A 22,396-nucleotide genomic window follows, 5' to 3' on the forward strand; every position below is an offset into this window, starting at 1 on the left:
GTTTGTTTCTATTGAGCGGGGCACATGGGGAAGAGAACAGCACTGATAGTAATGTCCCCCCAAAAGAAAAGAAACAAAAGAAAGTTAGTGTATTTTTTTAAAAGCATAGAAAAGAGAGAATTTCAGAGGGAGAACAGGACAGCTTTGAAAATAACATGTGGAATTTATTATAGTAATTTTGAAAAGAAAAAATCAAGATGAATGTAATGAAGATGTTGTTTCATATGCAATCCTCTTTTTCTGTTCTTTGTGTATGGAAATACTAATGTTCATCAATGTTTGCCAAGTTAAAAACAAGAAAAGAGTAAAGACTTTTTTTTTCAAATGGGATGACCAGGAGTATGAATCCTGTTCCTAAACTCCATGAGGATTAGAATATCTCCCAAGTTTAAAAAGGAGAGAGAGAGAATATCTCCCTAGAATTCTTAGAATTCAGAAGGCATTCTCCCAAAGAAACAATAAGACACAGAAGATTGTACAAGACTTAGAATCAAAAAGATATCAGTTCAAATCCTATCTTATTAACTATATGACCCTGGACAAGTTATTTAACCCCTCTGAGCCTCAGTTTCTTCATCTATGAAATAGGGATAATGAAAATAATATAATCCACATGAAAAGGGTTTTGTGAAACTCAAATGAGATAACATATAAAATATTTTGCAAACCTTAAACACATCAGCTTTGATTACAGGAGCAATAATACTATTTTGAATGAACTTGAAACCTATATATACACACATATATACACACACATACACACAGACTTTCACCTACACATACACAAACACCCACACCTTACGGATGGACCCTTAAGCTACACACACACACCTTAGAGATGGGACTTTTACCTACACACACACACACACACACACACACACACCCCTCATAGATGGGACTTGTCACCTACACACACACCTTAGAAATGGGACTTTCAACTACACACACACACACACACCCCCCTTAGAGCTGAGACTTTCAACTATGAATATACCCGAGAGATTTTCAACTACACACAGACCTCATGGATGGGACTTTTCACCTACACACACCTTAGAGATGGGACTTTCACCTACACACACACACCAGTTGGGACTTTCACCTACACACACACACCTTAGAGACGTGACTTTCAATTACAGACGGTTCCAATACACACACCCTGCACCTGGGACATTCGCGTGCACATAAGCCCTGTACATCGGACACACAAGCAGAACACAAGTACACACATTCACGGTCGCCCACAACCTCCGCCCGTGGCGGGCTTTCACTTCCACACCTGCCAGTGCATAGCCAGCACAGCCCGAGCGCTCTGCCTACTCCTAACCAGTGGGCCAGCAGCCCAGGCCCCGGGGCCCCTTCCTCTCCCCGAGGGCTGGGTGCAGCCGAGCTCAGACGCGGGCCCAGCCGCTCTCTGGGCCCACGAGGAGTCTTTCTGGTCCCAGCTTCCTCCCTGGGGTTTTGGGAGCTCGGTGGCCTCAGGCTGCCCCTCCCACCTACGCGCCATCACTCTTCTTCTCCCCCTCCCCCACTAACTCCCGGCCCCGGGCTGTGGCTGTCACCCTGCGCTCCAGCACGGGCTCTAAAGGCCGCTCTCTGGCGACGTCTGGAATGCCCCAAAGACCGAGGCCCAGACCCGCGTGAGCAGCAGCAGCCACATAGTCAGCCCCGGCGCGCGGGGCGGGCTCTCAGAACGGCTTTGTGGCCTTTCCCCATTGGGGCTTGGTTGTCATGGTATCAGTGATCTTAGAACTCTTGGGAAGAGTTTCCGGAAATCAAAAAGAAATTACTTCCAGGGTTGCCCTTACTAATTATGGTGGACAAAGAAGGTCTACAACACCAGAAATTCAGAAATTTAAGCGACTAACTGACATTTAGCCCAATTCAACGTCTTTAATGTACGGCTCCGCGCTGTTGTCGGTATTTTTGTTCTCGTCCAGAGTTCAATGTTCCCCAGGCCGCCGTCTGCCAGACTCCAAGATGGCGCCGGCGGCGTCGCAGCGTCGGAGGCCGGTCCCATGGTCCCCCGGTTCCGGCGCGGTGGAGGCCCCTGGAGCTGAAGCGGTCGCCAGCACCATGTCCCGGTTGTCTGACCCTCATGTTTTCCGCGGCCCCGGCCCGCTGGCGTTGCTGCTCTTGCTCCTGCTCGGCCCCAGCTCGGTCCTCAGCATCTCCTTCCACCTGCCCGTCAACTCCCGCAAGTGCCTTCGAGAGGAGATCCACAAGGACCTGCTGGTGACGGGCGAGTACGAGATCACCGACCAGTCTGGGGGCGCCGGCAGCCTGCGGACCCACCTCAAGGTGCGGGGGGGCAGCGGGCCAGGAGCCCGCGAGGGCGCGCCCGCGGTCGGCCACGGACTCCGGCCGCGGTAGAAGGGTTGGGCGGGCCGAGGCCTAGGCCTACAGACGGGGCCCGGTCCGCGGGGAATCACCTGGGGCGTGTCACCGGGGCCGCCCCTTACCCCGCTCCCCCTTCTTGTTAAGGGTAACAGAGGCGCCCACGACCCCTGCCCCGAAGGCAGGAGTGGGAGAGCTTCACCGGAACGCCCCTTCCTAACCACCCCGGGCAGGCCCGGCTCTTGTCCCACCTCTCCGGGGCCCGGGGCCCCAGTCTGAGATTGGCCCCGCTTTTGGTCTATTGTGGCTCACTTGGGATTCGGAGAAGTCTCATCCCAGGAAGCACAGGAGTCTCCCCCCTGGGTGTTCAAATCCCCAGCAGGGTCACTTGCTGCCTGTGGGATCTTGAGAAAGTCATTTTACCTCTCTCTCAGCCCCAGTTTCCTCATTTGTTAAAAAAAAAAAAAGTGGGAGGAATCTAGATAATCTCAAAAATTCTTTCTAGCTTTATAACTGCAAATTTTACTTAGTTGTAGTGGTAATTTTCATCTTTGTATTTTTGGGGACTCCCATTCTTCAAGGAAAGGAAACAAGAATTAAATTTTATTTCTTAGTGTTTTGGGAAGAGAGTGGTGGGGAGATTTTCACGTTTCTACATCTCGGTATCAGGGATTAGAGTATGCCTTCCACTTTTAATTCATACAGAAACAACAGGGTATCTTCCACCCTATTTATTATCTAACTTGTGTGTTAGGCTGTCAGCTACCATATGGTAAGACCTATTCAGTCTTTAATGCTATTGAATAGGACTTCTCTATCCCTCAGTGTGTATTGCTTCAAGTTTGATATAAGCCCTAACTATAGAATGGAATTGGTGACAGGGTGTCTGTCACACATCCCAGTTTCTATTTCTTACACTGAAAGAGTAATGCAATTTTATGCCAGTAGAAGCTAAGTCCACTTGATTTCCAAAATGTTATAATAATTTATCACCTAGGCAACAAGATTCAAGTCAGCAAACTGGAATCCATCCCTGGATTTTTGTAACACTTTATTTGTACCTCTCATTCATTTAACATACTCTACTCTGTACCATATCATAGTGATTTTTGTACTAGTTTTAGTTCCCTGACTAGATTTCAAGTTAAGAGCAGGGATCATATTCATCTGTATAGTTCCCTCATCATCAGAATTCCTTGCACATAGTTGGCACTTCATGATTAAAAAGAATAAATCATCCTCACACTGAGTAGCATTTTTTGAACTATATGGTAGTTTACTCTGCTTTTTCATTTCCTCATGCCTTTTTTTTTTTTAAAGAATGAAGTTTCCCAGGGGGAGCTAGGTGGCACAGTAGATAGAGCACTGGCCCTGGAATCAGGAAGACCTGAGTTTAAATCCAGATTCAGACAGTTGATGATAGCTATGTAACCCTAGGCAAGTCACTTAACCCCAAATGCCAAACCCCAAACAATAAAAATAAATAAATAAATAAAACAAAGAATGGAGCTTCCTGTGAGCCAAGTAAATAGTCTTAGGGCAAGGCAATTCTTTTCAATTATTTCAAAGTCTTACCACATAATTTTTCAAAGTTTCTGTGTGATAAGACCATGACTCATTTTTGAAGTCTTGGTAACCAATCATTGGTTTAAAACTTTTTTATTTGAATTTATCATTAGGCTTGAATAAAAGATCCACTCATTCTCACTATTCTTTGTTCTACCTTTTGTTGCAGGTGATCTTTTCTTCAGTTACTCTCCCATCACAAACTTTGTCCACTCTAGATAGACCAAGAAAGTGATTGGGGAAAAATTTTAGAGGCTCAGGTATGACTCTTTGGGCAGACTTTAAAGTGAAAGTTCATGGATAATAGCATCTCATAGATTCAGGAGTTTACAGCCGAGAGGAACCTTAAGATCTTCTAGATCAGAGTTGTCTGAACACATAGCCCACTTGTGAGTGTAACCCAAACCAGACTACTTAGTAATTGGGAAATATTTAACAAAATAAATAAAAATATAATAAAGCGCAAATAATAGTACATCTTAAGATTAAGTCAGTATGCAGTCCACCAAGGTCCTTATGTATGGATTTGTGGCCTGTTTCTATTTGAGTTTGATATCATTTCTCTGGATCAACCCCTTCACTATACAGATGATGGTACTGATGCTCAGGAAGGTTAGTGACTTACCTCAAGTCACACAGCTTTTTAGTGGCAGAGTTGATGGTTTCTGTGTCTGATTCTATGATTCTGTGAGTGCAAGACACCTAACTAGAACAATAACAATGTTTTGAATTTACCTATTATGTAATTACATATTGAGTGAGTCTGTTGCTAAACAAAGATGAGATTTCAAGTGAGTTCTGACTCCAGCTCATCTACTTACTGAAGTATTCCAGGAAACGTAGCTAATATTTCTCGGCTATGCATTGGGGAATGGTAAAATGGCAGTTTGTTAAAGGGTCTATACACCAGCTCAATGTCTTTAGGCTGTGTTGCTGAATAGAAAGAAGGCATGAGACGGGCAAATACTTCTGCAGTGGCATACAACAATAGGCAGTAGTAAACATATATTAAGCACCTATCATATGCTAGGCAGTGTTCTAAGTGCTGAGGATATAAATTTTTTTTTGAAAAAAGACATCTTACACAATATATCTTATGCAAAGAAGACTGTTACAGGAAAGAACCATATCTGATCTTTATTCTTAGATAGTAAGATACATCTTAGGAGTGCTCAACTGTTTCACAGAAAAAATTTTAGTAGTATTTTTCCTCTCTTGGCTCAAAACTGAGTGGATAGCCTGAATCTCTTGTTCTATTTGAAACAAATCTCTGTGGTAGTGGCAGATAAGGGATACTTTCAACCACCAAGAATTCTAAGTATTGATCTTTCTGAATTCAGAATCCCGATGTTGTACTGAGCAAGGAAGGCTTTGCTCTGGAGACTCCAAGGCTTTCAGTTTATGGAGTCTCTAGTTTTTCTATGCCTGGGCTAGAATGCTCCCTTCTATGTTTTATTATGTGTCTATTAAGTGATGCTACCTAGATTGGAGGTCAAGTAAATCAATCCTTACTTCAGCCTTCTAATTTTAGCCACAACCAGACATGCTTCATCCTATCCATCAGAACAAAAGGGCTTAGCCATCATGGGCATCTTGTCATCTACCCTGCTGTTTCTGGAGGTTGAATCCCCCTCCCTCCTCTCCCTTTTCGCCTCTTGATAAGAGAACAGGAATCAAATATCCTTGCTACTGGAAATGGTGAGACAACCTCCTGCCTTATAAATCAACTTGCATATCTTCCCAACTGCTTAGATCAAAGATCCCTGGCTTGGCCAGCACTCACCAATTTGCGTTGTATCTTTCTAGTAAAATGTAAGCTTGAGGTCAGGAATCATCTATCTTGCTCTTGCACGTATCTGCTTAGTGCCCAGCACCCAGCACAGGCCTGATTTCAGTGCTATAGGAAACTCCCTGAGAAGGAGACTTTAACTACAGGTCAGCACCTTCTCTGTACCTTATGGTCTTAGAGGGCCTAGAGCACTAAGGGATTAAGTGACTTGCCCAGGGTCACACAGCCAGTTTTGAGGTCAGCTCTCTATCCACTGCCTTGTGGTATAGGTACTCATTAAGTGCTGATCTAAGCTGTAAAGTTTACAAAGGATTTCACTTATATTATTTCATTTTAGGTTCACAGCCACCCAGTGAAGTAAGTACTGCAGGTATTACTCTCCTTATTTTGCAGTTAAGGAAACAGAATCAGAGCAGCAAATTGAGTTACTCAGGGTCTGCTCATAGTTAGTGGCAGAGCTGGAATTCAGACTCTGATCTCATTCATACAAATTAGCTCTTTTTCCACTACACCACACTCTGGTCCCATTCTTATAGGCCTGTTGTTTGAGCAGCATAAGCGGAGAGCAACAGATAAAGTGTATCTGCTGTTGGATTCAAGAAAATGAGTGGCTTTCAATGCCCAAGGCCAGAAACAACCCCTGTGGGACAGAAGAGAATTGAGTGTTAATTAGGCATAGGTTGCAGTTGAGTAACCAATCAACAGACAAACAGTCTGTCCTTAAGGAGCTTATGTTCTGGCTGAGGAGATGAAAAATAAAAAGGTGAATTTCTTGTAACAGGAGTTTAGAGGAGCTGAGGGGAACAGGAGGTGCTTTATGAAGAAGATGTCTCTCAAGAAGAGTTCTGAATGATGAGAGAGATTCTCAGAATTGGTAGTGAGATGGGATTACATACAAGGCATAGGGAACAGTTGCTGTAAAGGCATGAAAACTGGAGATGAAGCGTTCCTTGTTTGAAACAGCAGCAACACTAGTTTGGCTGGGTGATAGAGAGCAATAGAGAGGAAGCAGTAGTGTAAATTAGGGCCAGGTTGGGAAGGGTTTTAAGCAGAGTTTATATTTGATCCTGAAGGCAATAAGGAGCTACTGGAATTGATTTAATGGTGGAATGACATGGTCAGACCTGCCCTTTAGAAAAATCATTTTGGCATCTGTGGAGGATGAATTGGAGAGGGGAGAGACTTGAGGCTGGGAGGCCAGTTAGGAGGCTGCTGAAGTAGTCTGAGTGAGATGTAGTCAGTCATGTTCTAGGGTGTTGGCCACGTGAACAGAGAAAAGGGGACTGATTGAAATGATGTGGGAAGTGGAAAGACAAGACAAGAGTTGGTAGAGAGTGAGGAGGAGAGTAAGGAACCCAGGGCCTTGAGGGTGGGGACTTAGGGACTTACTGCTTTTTCATTCATTCATATTCCCGTCTGGGTCGTCAGCTCGAGCCTGCATGTCCAGCTTTAAAAAAATTTGTTATGAAAGGAAATAATGTATGTGAAATGCTTTGTAGACTTCAAGTCCTGTGTAAGTCCACCAAGCCTTTATTAACCGCCTACTGTGTGCCACGCACTGTTTTAGACACTGATTACAAATTTGAAAGTGAGATAGATAGTCCTCGCCTTCAAGGAGCTCACATTCTTCTACATACTGCAAGGACACTCTGAATTCTTTTGATTTATATCTCATAAAAATTTGTATTTATGGGATGGTTCTGGTCATCATTTATATTGTGCTAAGTTAAGAACTACACTGCCAATCAAAATAGAATTTTAATTTTTCTATTAGATGAACTTAACAGGATCCAGAGGTAACTTACAAAATATTTTAATTTTATGGAATAAAACAAGCATTTCCATAACATAGTATAATAAAAAAGATGATTGCAAAAGATAATTTACTTTTTAAAGTGCTTAGATCAAGTACTAGCCCAAGTTTAAACGAAGACTGGGTTCAAGTCCCATGCCTGATGTGTGTTGGTCCAGTAACTCTGGACAAGTCACTTAACATTTCAGGACCTCCATACAACTCTCTGAGACTCTTAAGTTGCATTGCCAGAGGCAGTTTGTTCGGTTTTTTAACTGTGTGTTCTCCATTAATGGAATCATTTGGTCCTGTACAAAAAAGTTTTGCTATCACAAAATTTTGGCCGGATAGATATTGGAATCAATCAAATGACTGCAAGAACTAGAACTAGAACTGCTTTTGAATGGTCTGTGCTTGTGGAGCTTCAATGAAAAGTCATCTGTGAAAGACTTTACAGATTGTATATATAGATATATCATCACGAAAGACTGAGACTGATGCTAATCCACATCCCTTGTGAGTTATATATTTCATTAGTCCCTCTTTAATAATCTAATTGGTCTAATGCCCAGAAATACTTATTTCCCATAAATGCTAATTAACAATGTATCTTACTAAAGAAATTATCATTTGTGTTGTTCACGTGTAGGACCCTTATAAATAACTGCCAGGTGACTTATAAATAGGTGAGCTAAACAGATGACTTCAAGAACAGCTCAGGCTTGGGTTATTAATACTCCACCATAAGACCAAACTGAAAGTTTTAATGAAATGGTGTGGCATATGGGAAAACATTGGTTTTACAGAATCAGTTTCACCAAAGGCTACAAATGTTTGTTTGTATGTTTGTTTTTCACTGCATTTTTAAAACAATTTTTTATTAAGAACCAAAGACCAAAGTATTTCAGTGTATCACAACTGTCAGGTATATGCCTCCCCCAAGATTTTGTTTTTTAAAAAAAAGGCACATATGAAGAAATAGAACAATTCTTGATGGTCAGTCCAGAAGTGGAATCATTTATTTTTATTGACATTTTTCCTGAATCCTTTACTTATACTAAATTTTCCTCCCCATCTCCTACTCTCATATTTTGGGGAACTTTAACGTACGTGTTGATACCTGGTCATTTCCCATGAATTACTCCATTGCTCTGCTATACACAGAGATGGTTCACCCTTGACATTCCTATTTCCTACAGTTATTCCACTTAAATATTCACTAACTCTGAAATTTCCTTAATTTGATCATAATCATTTTTTTCCATCGTTATCCATGATTTATGACTCCTAACTTTGTCCTTTGCCCTCACTGTGACCTACATTCCCTCTACTCCTTTTCATTCCCAGGCCATCAGCCTTGAACTGTTTCCTCCCTTTTCCTATTTCAGCTCCTTGGTAGACCAACTGAATGTTATACTGTCCTCTGCTATCAAATCTGTTGCTCCTTTTCCCTGTTGCCAATAGTACCTTGCCAAACCCCAATCCTGGATCACTCCTCTCCTCTCCTTCCTTCTGAGTGGAGCTGGAGGAAATCATAAAAATTTGTTTACTCCATCCCCTACAGATTTATGTTATTACACCTCAAATTACTATAGTGAGGCAAATCAATTAGTCCTTCCATTCACCACAGGGAGTCTTCTAGCCTTTTTTTTTCTGGCATTGTCCATAGTACTTCTCCCCTTCCCTTTGAACTGAGAACTTTGCCTCCTTCTTCACCAAAAAAATTGAGGCTGTTTAGTGAGAGTTCCCCCTTCTCCCCCCTTCCTTATATATCATTCAGACAAATTCCTTCACATTCTCTTTGGTCTCCAATCAAGAGATGGTTCTTCTTGCCAAACCCTCTATGTGTACCTTTGTCCCTATCCCCTCCTGACCTTTCCAGCAACATCCCCACTGTCATCTCCATGCTCTTATCTTCAATCTCTCCCTGTCTGCTGGCTCCTTCCTTGCTTCCTGCATGTATGCCCAGGCTTCCCCCATTCTTCAAAAACCCTGACTTGATCATTTAGGTCCTCTTCACCTCTTGCCTGGATTATTACTGTAGGCTTCTGATTGATCTCTCTGCCTCAGGGCTTTCCAATTCAATATCACTTCCTCTTTTTAAAAAAATTATCACAATATCCTTTTTTTTTATAAATAGTATTTTATTTTTCCAACATTCATTTTTTATAAGATGTGTAAGGTTTTTATAAGATTATGAGTTCCAAATTTTTCTCCTTCCCCAAGACTGCAAGCAGTCTGACATAGGTTATGCATGTGCAATCATGTTAAACATATTTCCCCATTAGTCACATTGTGACAGAAGAAACAGAACAAAAGGGGAAAACCACAAGAAAAAAAAGTGAAAATAGTATGCTTTGGTCTGCACTTAGACTCCATAGTTCTTTCTCTGGGTGTGGATGGCATTTTCCATCATGACTCTTTTGGAACTGTCTTGAATCATTGTATTGCCGAGAAGAGCTAAGTCTATCATAGTTGTCAATATTACTTACTCCCTTTCACTAAATTCCAGTGACTCCCTTTTCCTTCCAGGATCTAATAAAACTCTTCTGTTTCGCATTTAAATATTTTTATAATTTGACTCCTTTTTGCCCTTCCAGTGTTGTTCTCCTTTACTCCCCTCCACACACTCTTGCATCTGTCTACATGGACCGTTCCTCAAAGCATAACACTATCTCCACATGCCACTGTACTGTATGTCTCCCTTGCCAAGAATGCTCTGCCCCTTTGCTTCTACCTCTTGAGTTTTTCTGGCTTTCTTCGAGACTTAATTCTCGTGTCACTTCAGCATATAGACTTTCTGGACACTCTCCCCACCACTCTGCCTTTTACATTTCATCTAATACACACACACACACACACACACACACACACACATACATACATACATACATACATACATACATACATACATATATACCCCTTGTGTGTACCAAGTTGTTTATGTGTTGTCTCCCCTATTGGGATATAAGATCCTTGAGGGCTAAGACTAGTTTCTTTTTTTCCTTGACTTTCTTTGTATCCCCAGTGCTTACCATAGTGCCTGGCATATAGTAAACACTTGGATAAATGCTTGTTGACTGATCAACTGGAGGATGGAGGAGATGAAAGGAGAGGGGAGGGGAAGGGCCCTTTCAGAATACTGTATTTCTTTAGACTCAGGGGCTTCAGTGTCCTGGGGGTTAAATGGCTTAAAGTGCTAAATGGCTAGTTTCTTTTGCCTTTTTATAAACAAATTTCTAAATTTAAATTTAAAAAATTAACAGTTGTGCTTCCCTTTCCTAAAATAATGGCTGTCTTTTTGATATTCTTTCTTACTCAAAAAATGATAAAGCAGAGGAGATTGGCTTCTTTCTTTAGCTATGATAGAAAGAAAAGACATGCTTTACAGTTTGCGTTTGCCACTTTATTTCTTTGTGTTGGCCCTGGAGATCAAATACGGCTTCTAGGGAAGTGGAACAAATCTAAAGCATTGTCACTGGTGTGTTAAAGCTTGTTCTTTTTATATGAAGTGCTGACTAGTGTTTAGTCCCAGAGTACAGACTCTGCATGCACACACCACATGGCTGTTCTGACAGGGGAGTCCTCTGTGAAGTCAGCCAGCTGACCAAGGACCAGAATTTGAGTTCTCAAATAAGCTTCTGGGCTAAAGGAGGTTGATGTCATCTGCTTTATCCTGGGTCCCCACCTCATTGTTCAGTGTGACCATGTTCCAATCAAAGGCATGGTTGTTAAGATAGAACAAGGCTTTGCTTGTGACTGAAAGGGTCATGCTGAAGGTTTTTTACCGTAAATAACTTTGGAACAGAGTGGAGAGAGAAAAAAACCCAACATTTGATCTGGCTTCACCCCCGCAACAGCATTGTCTGGGCAGCAACTGGTCTTTGTTGCTCCCTTTAAGCTAGTCTGAAGTGACGTATTGTCTATGTTTGGGTATTGTAGCAAATGCTGAATAAAGCTGGGAGAGCTGCTTCTGGCCGTTATTTTACAAGTGCCAGGAAACAGTCTATTTCTGGTTTTGAACATGTTTGTTGTATAGAGTGTCTCCCAGCTCTTGATCATATACTAGTTTTAGTAGTATTTCACTTTGTGGTGCAAAGATGAATTATGTTCCCGGGTTAAAAGCATTCGGTGTTGTCATACACTACTTCTGGCCTATCTATGCCAAATTTGACTTTCCCTATGGAAAAATATGCATCTATCAAAGTATAATTAACAGTGGGAATGTTGTCTGTGGAGTCAAAGTTAAGTGTAAATTAATTACAGTGGGGATGTTGGATCTGGAGTCAGGATGAGTTCAAATCATAGTTTTGAAACTTAAGACCAGTTTGACTTTGGGGGTGAGACATTTTATCTTCTTTAGACCTCAGTTTTCTTATCCATAAAATAAGAGGGTTGGATTAGATGGTATCTAAATTCCTTTCTAGCTCCAAGTCCTATGATCCTCGGTGTTAAGAAACAAACCCCTATATTGGATGTGGATATGAATGATTAAAAACAAGAATTGAGACTTAGGCTTTCTATGCAGGGGGTTACAGAGAAGAAAGATATGAAGAAACCATAGAATGTCAGCCCCTGAGAAGCCATCATAACTGACATTTATGTAGCTCTTAAAGATTTCCAAAACACCTTATACGTATTATCACAATAATCCTATGAGGCGAATATTTGTACATATGGCTATCATCATTTATAGATGAGAAAACAGATACAAATAAGTGACTTTTCTGTGGCTTTCCAGAGCTGGGAAGTGTCAGAGACAGGACATAAGCCCAAGTCTTTCTGACTCCAGCACTGTTTGTGCCATACTGCAGCTCAGAACAGATTTCCTTCCTTCTACAGCACACTTGACCAGGCTTTTGCTTGAGGATCTTTAGCAGTATCTCCTGCCTGCATTTATATTTTGCTGGCTCTGATTGTCAGTTTCTTTTCTTTTTCTTTTTTTTAATTAATTTATTTTGATTTATCAACAATGATTTCCATAAACTTTTGAGTTTTAAATTTTTCTCTCCCTCCCTCCCCAAGACGGCATACAATCTGATATAGACTATACATACACATTCGTATTAAACATATTTCCACATTAGTCATGCTGTAAGGAAGAATTAGAACCAATAGGAGGAACCACCAGAAAGAAGAAACAAAACAAAACAGAAAAAAGAATAGCAAATAGTATATGCTTCGATCTGTGTTGAAACTCCATAGTTCTTTCTTTGGATGTGGATAGCATTTTCCGTCATGAGACCTTTGAAGATATCTTAGATCCTTGCATTGCTGCGAAGAGCTAAGTCTGTCAAAGTTGGTCATCCCATAATGTAGCTGTTACTGTGAACAGCGTTCTCCTAGATCTGCTCACTTCACTCACCGTTAGTCCATACAAGTCTTTCCAGGTTTTTTGAAGTCCACCTACTCCCAGCCATTTTCTTTTGACCATTCTTCAGCTTACCAATGTACTTCTTTCAGTGTGGCCTCCAGAATTAAACATTGTTCTAGCTAGAGCATGACCACAATGCACCAGAGAGACTGTATTACCGACTTCAGTCAGGATGGTCTGCTTCCAGTGCAGACTTAAGATCAGATAAGCCTTTTTGGCTGCTGCTCTTGATGCATTTTGAACTTGTAGTCCACTAGCACAGATCTTGTTTAGACATGCTACCTCTTAGTAATGATTCTTCCATCTTTTTTTTCTTTCTTTCTGTCTTTTTTTTTTTTTGCTAGGCTGTGGGGTTAAGTGACTTGCCCAGGGTCACACAGCTAGTAAGTGTTATGTGTCTGAGGCCAAATTTGAACTCAGGTCCTCCTGAATCCAGGGGCAGTGCTCTATCCACTGTGCCACCTAGCTGCCCCTTGATTCTTCTATCTTACAAGTTGTTGATAAAATATGAATTTGCATAGGGCCAAGGATCTCAATCCCTAGGGGACTCTACCAGAGAACTCCTTCCGATTTGACATTGAGCTATATATGACTATTCTTTCTGAATGGCCATTCAGCCAGATCTGTATCAAACTAACATACTATCCTTGAGACATGTCTCATCCACCCAAATAGCATTAGAGACTTTTAATGCTATCTAGCTAAAAAGTTAGATAAACTAGTTATTACATTACCTTGACCTGTCTAGTATTTTGGCAAAAAGGGAAATAAGGTTAGTGTGACATGTGTTCATATGCTGGCTCTTGGTAATTATCACTTTATAGTACATTCTGGAAGTTTGCCAGGCATTGAAATCAAGCTCACTGGCTTATAGTTGGTTAACTCCATTCTCTTTCCTCTTTTTGAAAATGGGAACATTTGCCCCTTTCTAGTCCTGGTGCCACTATTTCTGTTCTCCAGGCTTTCAGAGATTGTTCACTATGGCTCAACAGTCATATCCACCAGTTCTTCCTGTAGTCATCTAGGCCAGGTGGCTTGTGTGTCTCAAGGTCATCTAAGTCTCTCTACTCACCTCATCTTTCAACTCCCTGTTAGTCCTTTTTTTTCCCTGTAGTTCTTTACAGTCCAAAGCTGATTTTCCTTTCCAGAGAAAGCAGGAAAAATAAGGACTTTCCTCAGTTGTCATCATTATCACTCTGTGCACTCCATGTAGCTATAGAGCCTCTTTCCCAAACTTTTTGTTGTACACATAAAATGTGGAAATGAGCTAAAAGAGGTATAGAATACTATATTAATTTAGAGGACAGACAATTCTGACAGAAGGACTAGAGAAGGCTTCATACCAGAAGTGGTATCTAAGCAGCATTCTAAGAATGAGAACTAAAATAGATCTGCATAAGGTAGGGAAAGGATGTGACTGTTCCTGAAAGATGATCCCGATCATCTTGATCTGGTAACAATATATGTAGGAAGAATTGGAATAAGGAGAGCTTGGAGGCAGGGAAATCAATCAAGAGGCAGTTGCAGTAATCTAGGCAGGAGATGATTCTGGCTGAAACCAGGGTGGTGGGGCCATCAGGCAGTGGGGATGGAGATAAAGAGAAGAGTACAGTATGCTAGGGACCTAGAATACAAAAACAAAAGTAAAACTATTCTTGCCTATGAGGAGCTTGCAGTCTATTGGAGATGGAGTATACTGGGAGAGGAACAGTAAGAAAGCTAATAGGGATCAATGTTATGAAGGGGAGTAATGTATAATAGGATTGGAAAGGTAATAGAATGATAGATAGAAATAGGGAAGTTTGGAGGAAAAGTAGGTTTTAGAGGAAAGACTGGTAAGTTAGAGGTGCTGTGTATGTACATATCCAGGAAAGAACTGGAAGTACAACTCTAGAATTCAAATAAAAGATTGGGTCCCAAGATGGAGATTTAGAAGGCATCAACCCATAAGTGATCATCGAAGCTGTGGAAATGAATAAGATGAGAAAAGGAGAGAATGTGAGAAGAGTACCAAGAATGGAGCCCTAGGGAGAATTAGCTTTTAGAGAATAGGAAAATAGTCTGCAAAGTAGATGGAAGGTACAGCCAGAGAGGTAAAGAGAATAAGGATACCATGTTGCACAGAGGTCAGGTTTGGGGAAGGATGGGCCTGATCGGCAGTGTCGGATGCAGTAGAGAAGTCAAAGAGGAGAACTAATGAAAGACCATCCAGTTTGATGAGGTCTGGTTATCTAGATCCGCTGCTCCTACTTTTTTACGCCCCTTGCAGTCTGGGTTTGGTACCTGCCACTCTACTGTTACAACTGGCTTAGAGGCCACCGGGACTAGAGTCAACTACATTGACCTTGTTTCAGTCTTCATTCTCCTTGACCTCTCTGAAGTGTTTGACGTTCTTGACTGATGACTGCTTCTCAAAGCCTGTGTATAAGAGAATATGCAAAAGATTACAGACTACTCTGTGTAGACTGCATAGCACCACAGACTGATGATAACTCCTCTCCCCCCTCCAAGAAAAAAAAAGACTTATAGCATCATATACTAGGGAAATAACATCTAAAAGATTTCACCACCAGTACAGAATTATAAGTTTCTTCATTATCGAGTAAAGCAAAGTAGAAAGGGAGACTAGCATGTTCTTAGAATGTGTAAAAAAACCCAAAACAACCTCAAACCTATAAATAAAACTATAGACCACCTTAATGAGCAGTAGAGAGAAGATCTTTTCAACTTTCTTACAGGTAGGAAGAGGTGGACCCATCACTTCTGCAGACCCTGCATAGTTGTGGAAGGGAAGTGATAGACCTATGCTTTGTTTTAGCTCAGTCATCTAGCTTTTTACTGATATAAGGACACACTCGATATGTCCTAGCTTTATTTATTTTACAGTTACCTTTTAAGTCAGCATCAGATGAGAGACACTGACCTTTCTCGATTCTTAAAGAAAGGGCATGAGAGATCCTGTAGTACAATAGAACTTTGTCAGGAGTACCTGGGAGAGATTTCAGTATGCAAAACATAGCTAATCTAGTTCCCCATATAGCTTATTCCCCTTCACACTTTACTCACTGATACAGCTCTGTACTTTATTGCCTTTCATGGGCACTTCACCGAATTTAGTAATTACTAGTGGCAGTGACCAGCGCCACCCCAGCATGTACAAGAGAGAATAGGAAACTAGGGCTGGGCAGGTATGAGCAGGTAGCAAGCAGGACAGTTATCCAGGCCTATAATAGGAGAACATGGAAAACAGGGTGAAATGTAATGTTGATATAGATTTGTCCCACATTTTATCCCTCAAGTTGGATTACCAGAAAAGAGTTGCTAGAGTTTGTCCAGCAGCCCTCAGAAATGCCTTAATGGAGCTACAATGTAACACCATGGCCCTCTGCCCTTAGAACCACCCATTTGAACAGTTCTCTCTCATAAGACTCTAGTTGAAGACATTGTCCACTGCATTGTTCAGTATCCTTTAAACAAAGACCCTCATTATAAATTTCTTGCTAGAGTTTGATTTCATGAAACATTTTGCCTGTGCTGATGAATTTGTTTGCTTTCTATCAGAAAATGAAGTCTATGCAATTCATTGTTTCCTTTTTTGCCTTAGTTGTTGCTAGAGATAATTATATTGCCCTAGTATCTACTTAGTTGAGGTGTGTAGTGATACTCCTGCTTCTTCACATGGATTCTTATTTTTTCTGTTCTCATGTTCATTTTTGCTTCATGGGAATGCTTCAGATTTCTTTTATTGAGCCCATCCTTTTTCCATTGATAATCAGGTTCAGGTTTGCAGAGTATGTCATTTTCTGTTGTGTCTTGAACTGCTTTGCATTTTGGAATACGTTATTCCATCCCCTTCTGCAATCTCTGATGGGTGCATACTAATCTTATGTTATTGAAATCTGGGGCAGCTAAGTAAAAAGTGGATATATTGTTGGGCCTAGAGTTGAGAAGAACTTAGTTCAAGTCTGGCTTTAGACATTTAACTAGCTACGTGATGCTGAGCAAGTCAGTCTTTGCCTGTTTGCCTTAGGTCCTCAATTGTAACATGGGAGATAATAGCACCTCCTTCCTTGGGTTGGGAGGATCAGATGACATCTGTGTAAAACCCTTCGCACAGTACGTGGCACGTAGTGGGTGCTATATAAGTAAATACTTATTTCCTTGCCTCTGCGCTTGATAGTCTTTTCTCCTGGTCACCTGCAGAATTTGTGATTGGAATTGTTAAATTTAACCATAGGATGTCTTGGAATTTGAAGTATTAAATGCTCTTCTGAAGGCAATGTATTCTTTCAAATCTGGTGCTTTGTTTTCAATGTTCAGAAGTCCTCCGCAGTTTTCTTGTATTATTTCTTGAATTATGGTGTTTGTGGTTTTTTGGATTATTATGGACATGTATAAGTTCTTTCTGTGTATCCTATCTTCAGATCCATGTGTTTTGCTTGTATAGAGATCATGCGTCCTTTTAATGTTACTGCTTGTTTTCCTTATTTTTTCCTTACAGATTGTCCTTCATTTCAATATATTTGCATTCCCAATCTGTTTTCCACTTTTTTGGAGAGACCCGCCACTGTGGATTCAAATTTTTCTGTTCTACAGATTATTTCTGCTTGTGCTACCCATAAATTCTGCCATTTGTTCCCTTGTGACTTCTCTCAAGATTATGATTTTTCTCTTCCATGCTCCTTTGCTTTCTTGAAAATCCATGGAGTTCCATGTTTTATCAGGTGTGGTTTGATTTCCTTTGGCTTGCAATATTTGTTTAGATAGGTTTGTAATCTTGTGTATATTTTAGTATTCATCTTCCATTCTACATATAGCATCATCTCTTGATTTATCTGCTTCTACTCTAAGTTTTTAATAGGATTTTCTTCTTTTTGAAATCATTGGTAGTTTTGATATTTTTCCTTGTTAATCAGTTTCTGACTCCTCACCCTTGGATAGTAGCTTTGCCACGAGGATTAGACCCCAGTGCTGTCCTAGCCATTAGAGGAATTTATTTAACAGTGAGTGGTCTTGGTCTCTGATCCAGGTAGATTTGGGTGGGATAGGACTGTACTAGTTCCAGCTGAATTTCAGGCCTCTTTCCTTCAAGCCTGGTATAGTCATGCTCAGTAATCTATTCTAGTTCCCCACATTCTTTAGTTCACTGGCTAGGCTGAGTCTGTGGGGATGCCCCAGGCAGAAGGGAAGCGTGGTCTCCCCCTTTGATACACATACAGGTACACACACACGTATTACTGAGGTTGGGTAGAGTTGAGGCTTTCTGCTTGTTGACAGGACAATGGGGGAAGGGTAAGAATAGGATGTGTTGGCAGAGAACTTGGAGCAATAGGGAAATCCCTGAGTGTATCCCAAAACACAATCTTGAGAATTAGTTTGTGGGCCTTGCCTTGTTAGGCTTCTTCCTTTCTTGTCCTGTGTGTACAGCTGTAATTGCTTAATCTCTGTTGCATAATTTGTTTTGTTTTGTATTTTTGAGATTTGAGAGGACTGGAGAAAATATCTAGTCATCCATCTGTTAAGTGACCAGCTGCTCTGTATCTTTTTGTTTTATTCTTAGATGTTTTTCTAGTACTATGCTTAACATGAAAACATCTGTAGATCCTTTCTGAAGTAAGGTGGATACAAGTTTTGAATGAATGAATGGCAAGGGATTGGGGAAGTGCCTGGGAGCAGAGCTGAGCTAGACGAAGCAAACCCCAGAAAACTTCAAAAATCCATGCAGGACAGGTTGCATAGCAGTTCTTTATGTACCTCTTCTGTTTCTCTTTTTCACTTTTCCTCCCAATAATCTGTGTTTAATCTGTGTTTTCACAGTTATTTAGGGTGAGTATTTACATTACAGCATATTCTTGACATCAGCTACTCTGCAGGTGCAATTAGCACATTTTTCTCTTCCTACCTTTTAAGTTGTGAGCTTTGCTTGGCTTTCTCCAGAAGGTGTTATTTTAAAATAAATCTTTGTATCTTTGTATTGCTTCCAGGATGTGATATGGGATAAGCAGAGTGGCTGGAACAAGTCTGTAGTTTAATATCACCTTCCATCTAAGCAAAGGTTAATATAATACCTCTGTAATTGAAAACTAATTTTTTTTTTTACCAGAAGGAAAGAAAAGAGAATCCCTTTGAGGGTATACTATCTATACGTAAGAGGCAGAGGGAGAAATTACCTCTGGATATGTTATCTGAATAGCATTTAAACAGAAAATATGAAATTACCAAATTGAACTCCTGAGAAACTGGGTGACCTTCTCAAATGATCTGTACTTAGAAGATTTTAATTAAAGAAAATTAAAAACAATTATTTCAGTCTATTAGCCTTTGCCAACTCTGGTTAGTCACCAACCTTGGCCCAATTTCTTACTCTCTAATTTTAGCTACCTGCTGGTTTTGTGTAATGGGATTGCCAGGGAGGGAGCAGGGTAAGGAATTTTGAGAAGATCTGTTGCTTGATGTGTAAGCAGCCTCAGAATGCCATGTGAGAGATGGAAGAGCCTACTGAATTGAGGGACAGGAAATCTCTAGCACATGTAAGAATTCCAAACCATCCATATTAGTTAGCAGGGCCTCGTCTGACTTCAGATTTAAAAATTAATCTTCAGAGACATGTATGATGCCAGTAGTTTTGTCAGCTTGAGAATATATAGAGAATATAAAAGTGAGGAGACACCTCTGGGGAGCCATGGTCATTATTAGACACACCAGTGCTGGTTAGCACCTTTCTTGGTAATAAAAGGTACAAGTTTGAGTGGGAATGGAAGGACTTTTTAACCTTGAATTACTTTAAATAAATGTGTGTGTGTGTTCATGCCTGCTTGTATATGTATAAGTTGTTTTTGGAGGGTTTTAAAACAACTGTATCACTCCCCAGTTCTTTACTTTCCATGGAACCATCCCTCAAAACCAAACCAAACCAAACCAAAAAAGTCAAGTTAGGCAAAATAAACATATTGGCCATGTCTGACAACATGGCTTCATTCCACGCCCATAGTTACCTATTTGCTCAGAGGAGGGAAGTATGTTGTACTGTCTGCTCTCTGGAGTCAAGATTGGTCATTGCACTGACCAGAATTTTGATGTTTTTCACTTTTGCTTCCTTACATTTTTATGTTGGTTGGTTGATTAAGGTCATTGTGTACGTCATTTTTTTAGAAGTTTTGGTTGTCCTTTAGGAAAATTAGGTCAAGACCACCCAATTTATTGCATACACAAAGAATTAACAAGTCATTGACATAGTCATCAGTGCCTTGGAGATTAAAATTTTTCAGTCCTCCAGTCTAGGTTGTTTTTCTCCCTTTCCATCTTCTCCCCCACATTCTTCTCTTTCTCTACCCCTCCCCTCCAAAATATGTTTCTTGTTTGCTAGGTATATATCACCATACTATCGTGTCACATTTTTTAAAAATTAAATTTATATTTTTTAGTTTTCAGCATTCACTTTTATAAGATTTTGAATTCTGAATTTTTCCCCCTTCCCAAGATGGCATGCAATCAGATATAGGCTATACATGTACAATCATATTAAACATATTTCCACATTACTCATATTGTGAAAGAAGAATCAGAACAAAAGGAGAAAACTACAAGAAAGAAGAAAAGAAGAGAGAAAATAGTATGCTTTGATCTACATTCAGACTCCATAGTTGTTTCTCTGGAAGTGGATAGCATTTTCCATCATGAGTATTTTGGAATTGTCTTAGATCATTGCATGGCTGAGAAGGGCTAAGATTATCAAAGTGGCCATTGTACAATTTTCTGCTCACTTCACTCAGCATCAGTTGATGTAAGTCTTTCCATGTTTTTCTGAAATCTGCCTGCTCATCATTTCTTTTGGAACAATAGTATTCCATTACATTCATATACCACAACTTGTTCAGCCATTCCCCAATTGCATATTACATGTTTTAAAGGGGACCTTTTTGAGTATTTTAGGAAAGCATGAAGGGTATGCTTGTGCCAAATCTGGACTCATCTTAACCTTGGTTTATTTGGTTCATTTGTCCTAGGTCAGTGACTTGACTTGGTGAGGAGATTAAATCTCTCTTTAATTTTTTTCCACTCAGTAGCATATCCTTAATGCATAAACCATATTCATTTACACTTAAATATTGTTTATCGCTATTTAATCATTACTACCTTCCTTAAGAACTAAGCTGGTACAGTGATCAGGTCTAAAATACTGGTTTTTATACAAATGTGCTTTGGGAGAGACTGACTTTATTTAAAGCTTTGGGTCTTAGCTGCATTCAAACTGGGATTTTTACCTCTGTTCAGAATGTAAATGTCAGATATCCTTATTCACCTTTTAGAATTTTTTTATTCTTGAGAAGGAGAAGGTGATATCTGGTGAGAACAGGTAGTTTTCTTTACTCTATCTGTATATAAATTCTTAACTTCTTGAACTACTTCCTTAATCAATTTGAACTTTTCTATTATTGATACATTTGATTCTGGAGTGATGGAAGAATGACATTAGTCTGGATCCCAAAGTCTTGCCATTCGGTACTATTAACTTCTTTGTAGCTGCACAGCTACTACCCAACACCCCCAAGTTGAAGATCTTTCTGATCAGTCAGCAGGCCTTTAATGAATGAAATAACTCCTGTCCTTAGGAACTTAGAGGGGTAAGGGGTAGAGAAAAGCGTATCAATAAACATATTTGTGAAACAGTCAAGGCAGTGCTTTCACCTCTTCAAATTGTTATACATTTGCTGGTTTCACAACTTTTATCATGTATCCAAGAGTATGCAGGCCAACCAGTATTCTGAACAGTTTCCAAATTCCTAACTTTGATTGGACTCTAAGGATGCCTCAGATTATTTCAGCATTCCTTAGTTATGTGAGTGTTGAAGCATAGGAAACTTAAAAGAGATATAACAAAATCTTGGTGTCTTTTTTTTTCAATGTAGGTTGCCTAACAAAGGGGTGGGATTAGGGGAAGCTGTTTTTAATGCATTAATAAAATTTTTTTTTAATGTTTAAATTCATTTTTAAAAAATTTGAATGGCAAATTCTTGCCCTCACTTAGAAAGCAAGCAATAAATATATATTATACAGTGAAGTTATGCAAAAATTTCCATAGGAGGCATGATGAAAAAAAAAAGTCAAGAAAAATAAAGTGGGAAAAATGCTTCAGTCTGTACTCAGAGTTCAACAGTCTTGATTGAGTTTCTGTAGTAACTTCTTGAATTAAAATTGACAAGTTTTCTATTTAACAGTTGTACTAAATTTATACAAATAGAATCTTGCTTCTAACAAGTACTGCTATAATATGTAGTTTGATTCAATGAATTCTTATTTCGATGATCTTTACTTTAAGCATTAATGGCTGAAAAGATGTCTTTAAGCCTCACCTTGACTGGGAGTTCCGTAGTACAAGTAGACCAACTAAAGAACTCTGATAAAGCTTTGGTTAGCCAGGATGATCCACTTTGTAATAGAGGGTCCATTACTATTTGTTTTTCTATGGCTATGTGCTGGTGGCCTTCAAAACAGTGATTGGGGTAATTTGTCTACTATGGCTTAGGTTAAGGAC

The 22,396-nt window shown here is 40.1% G+C and overlaps 1 protein-coding gene across 1 annotated transcript in view; it reads left to right on the plus strand.

Moving 5' to 3' along the window:
- Positions 1-2,019: 2,019 nt before the first annotated feature.
- The window catches only part of TMED10 (transmembrane p24 trafficking protein 10), a 40,244-nt gene continuing 19,867 nt past the window's right edge, over positions 2,020-22,396 (plus strand). The window contains exon 1 of the mRNA XM_078151466.1: positions 2,020-2,304. Coding sequence (XP_078007592.1) covers positions 2,080-2,304 — 225 coding nt within the window. The 5' untranslated portion in view covers positions 2,020-2,079. The remainder of the gene's footprint in view (positions 2,305-22,396) is intronic.

This window comes from Phascolarctos cinereus, unplaced genomic scaffold (assembly GCF_003287225.1).
Source record: "Phascolarctos cinereus isolate Bilbo 61053 unplaced genomic scaffold, phaCin_HiC Scaffold_3;HRSCAF=262, whole genome shotgun sequence".
NCBI lineage: Eukaryota > Metazoa > Chordata > Mammalia > Diprotodontia > Phascolarctidae > Phascolarctos > Phascolarctos cinereus.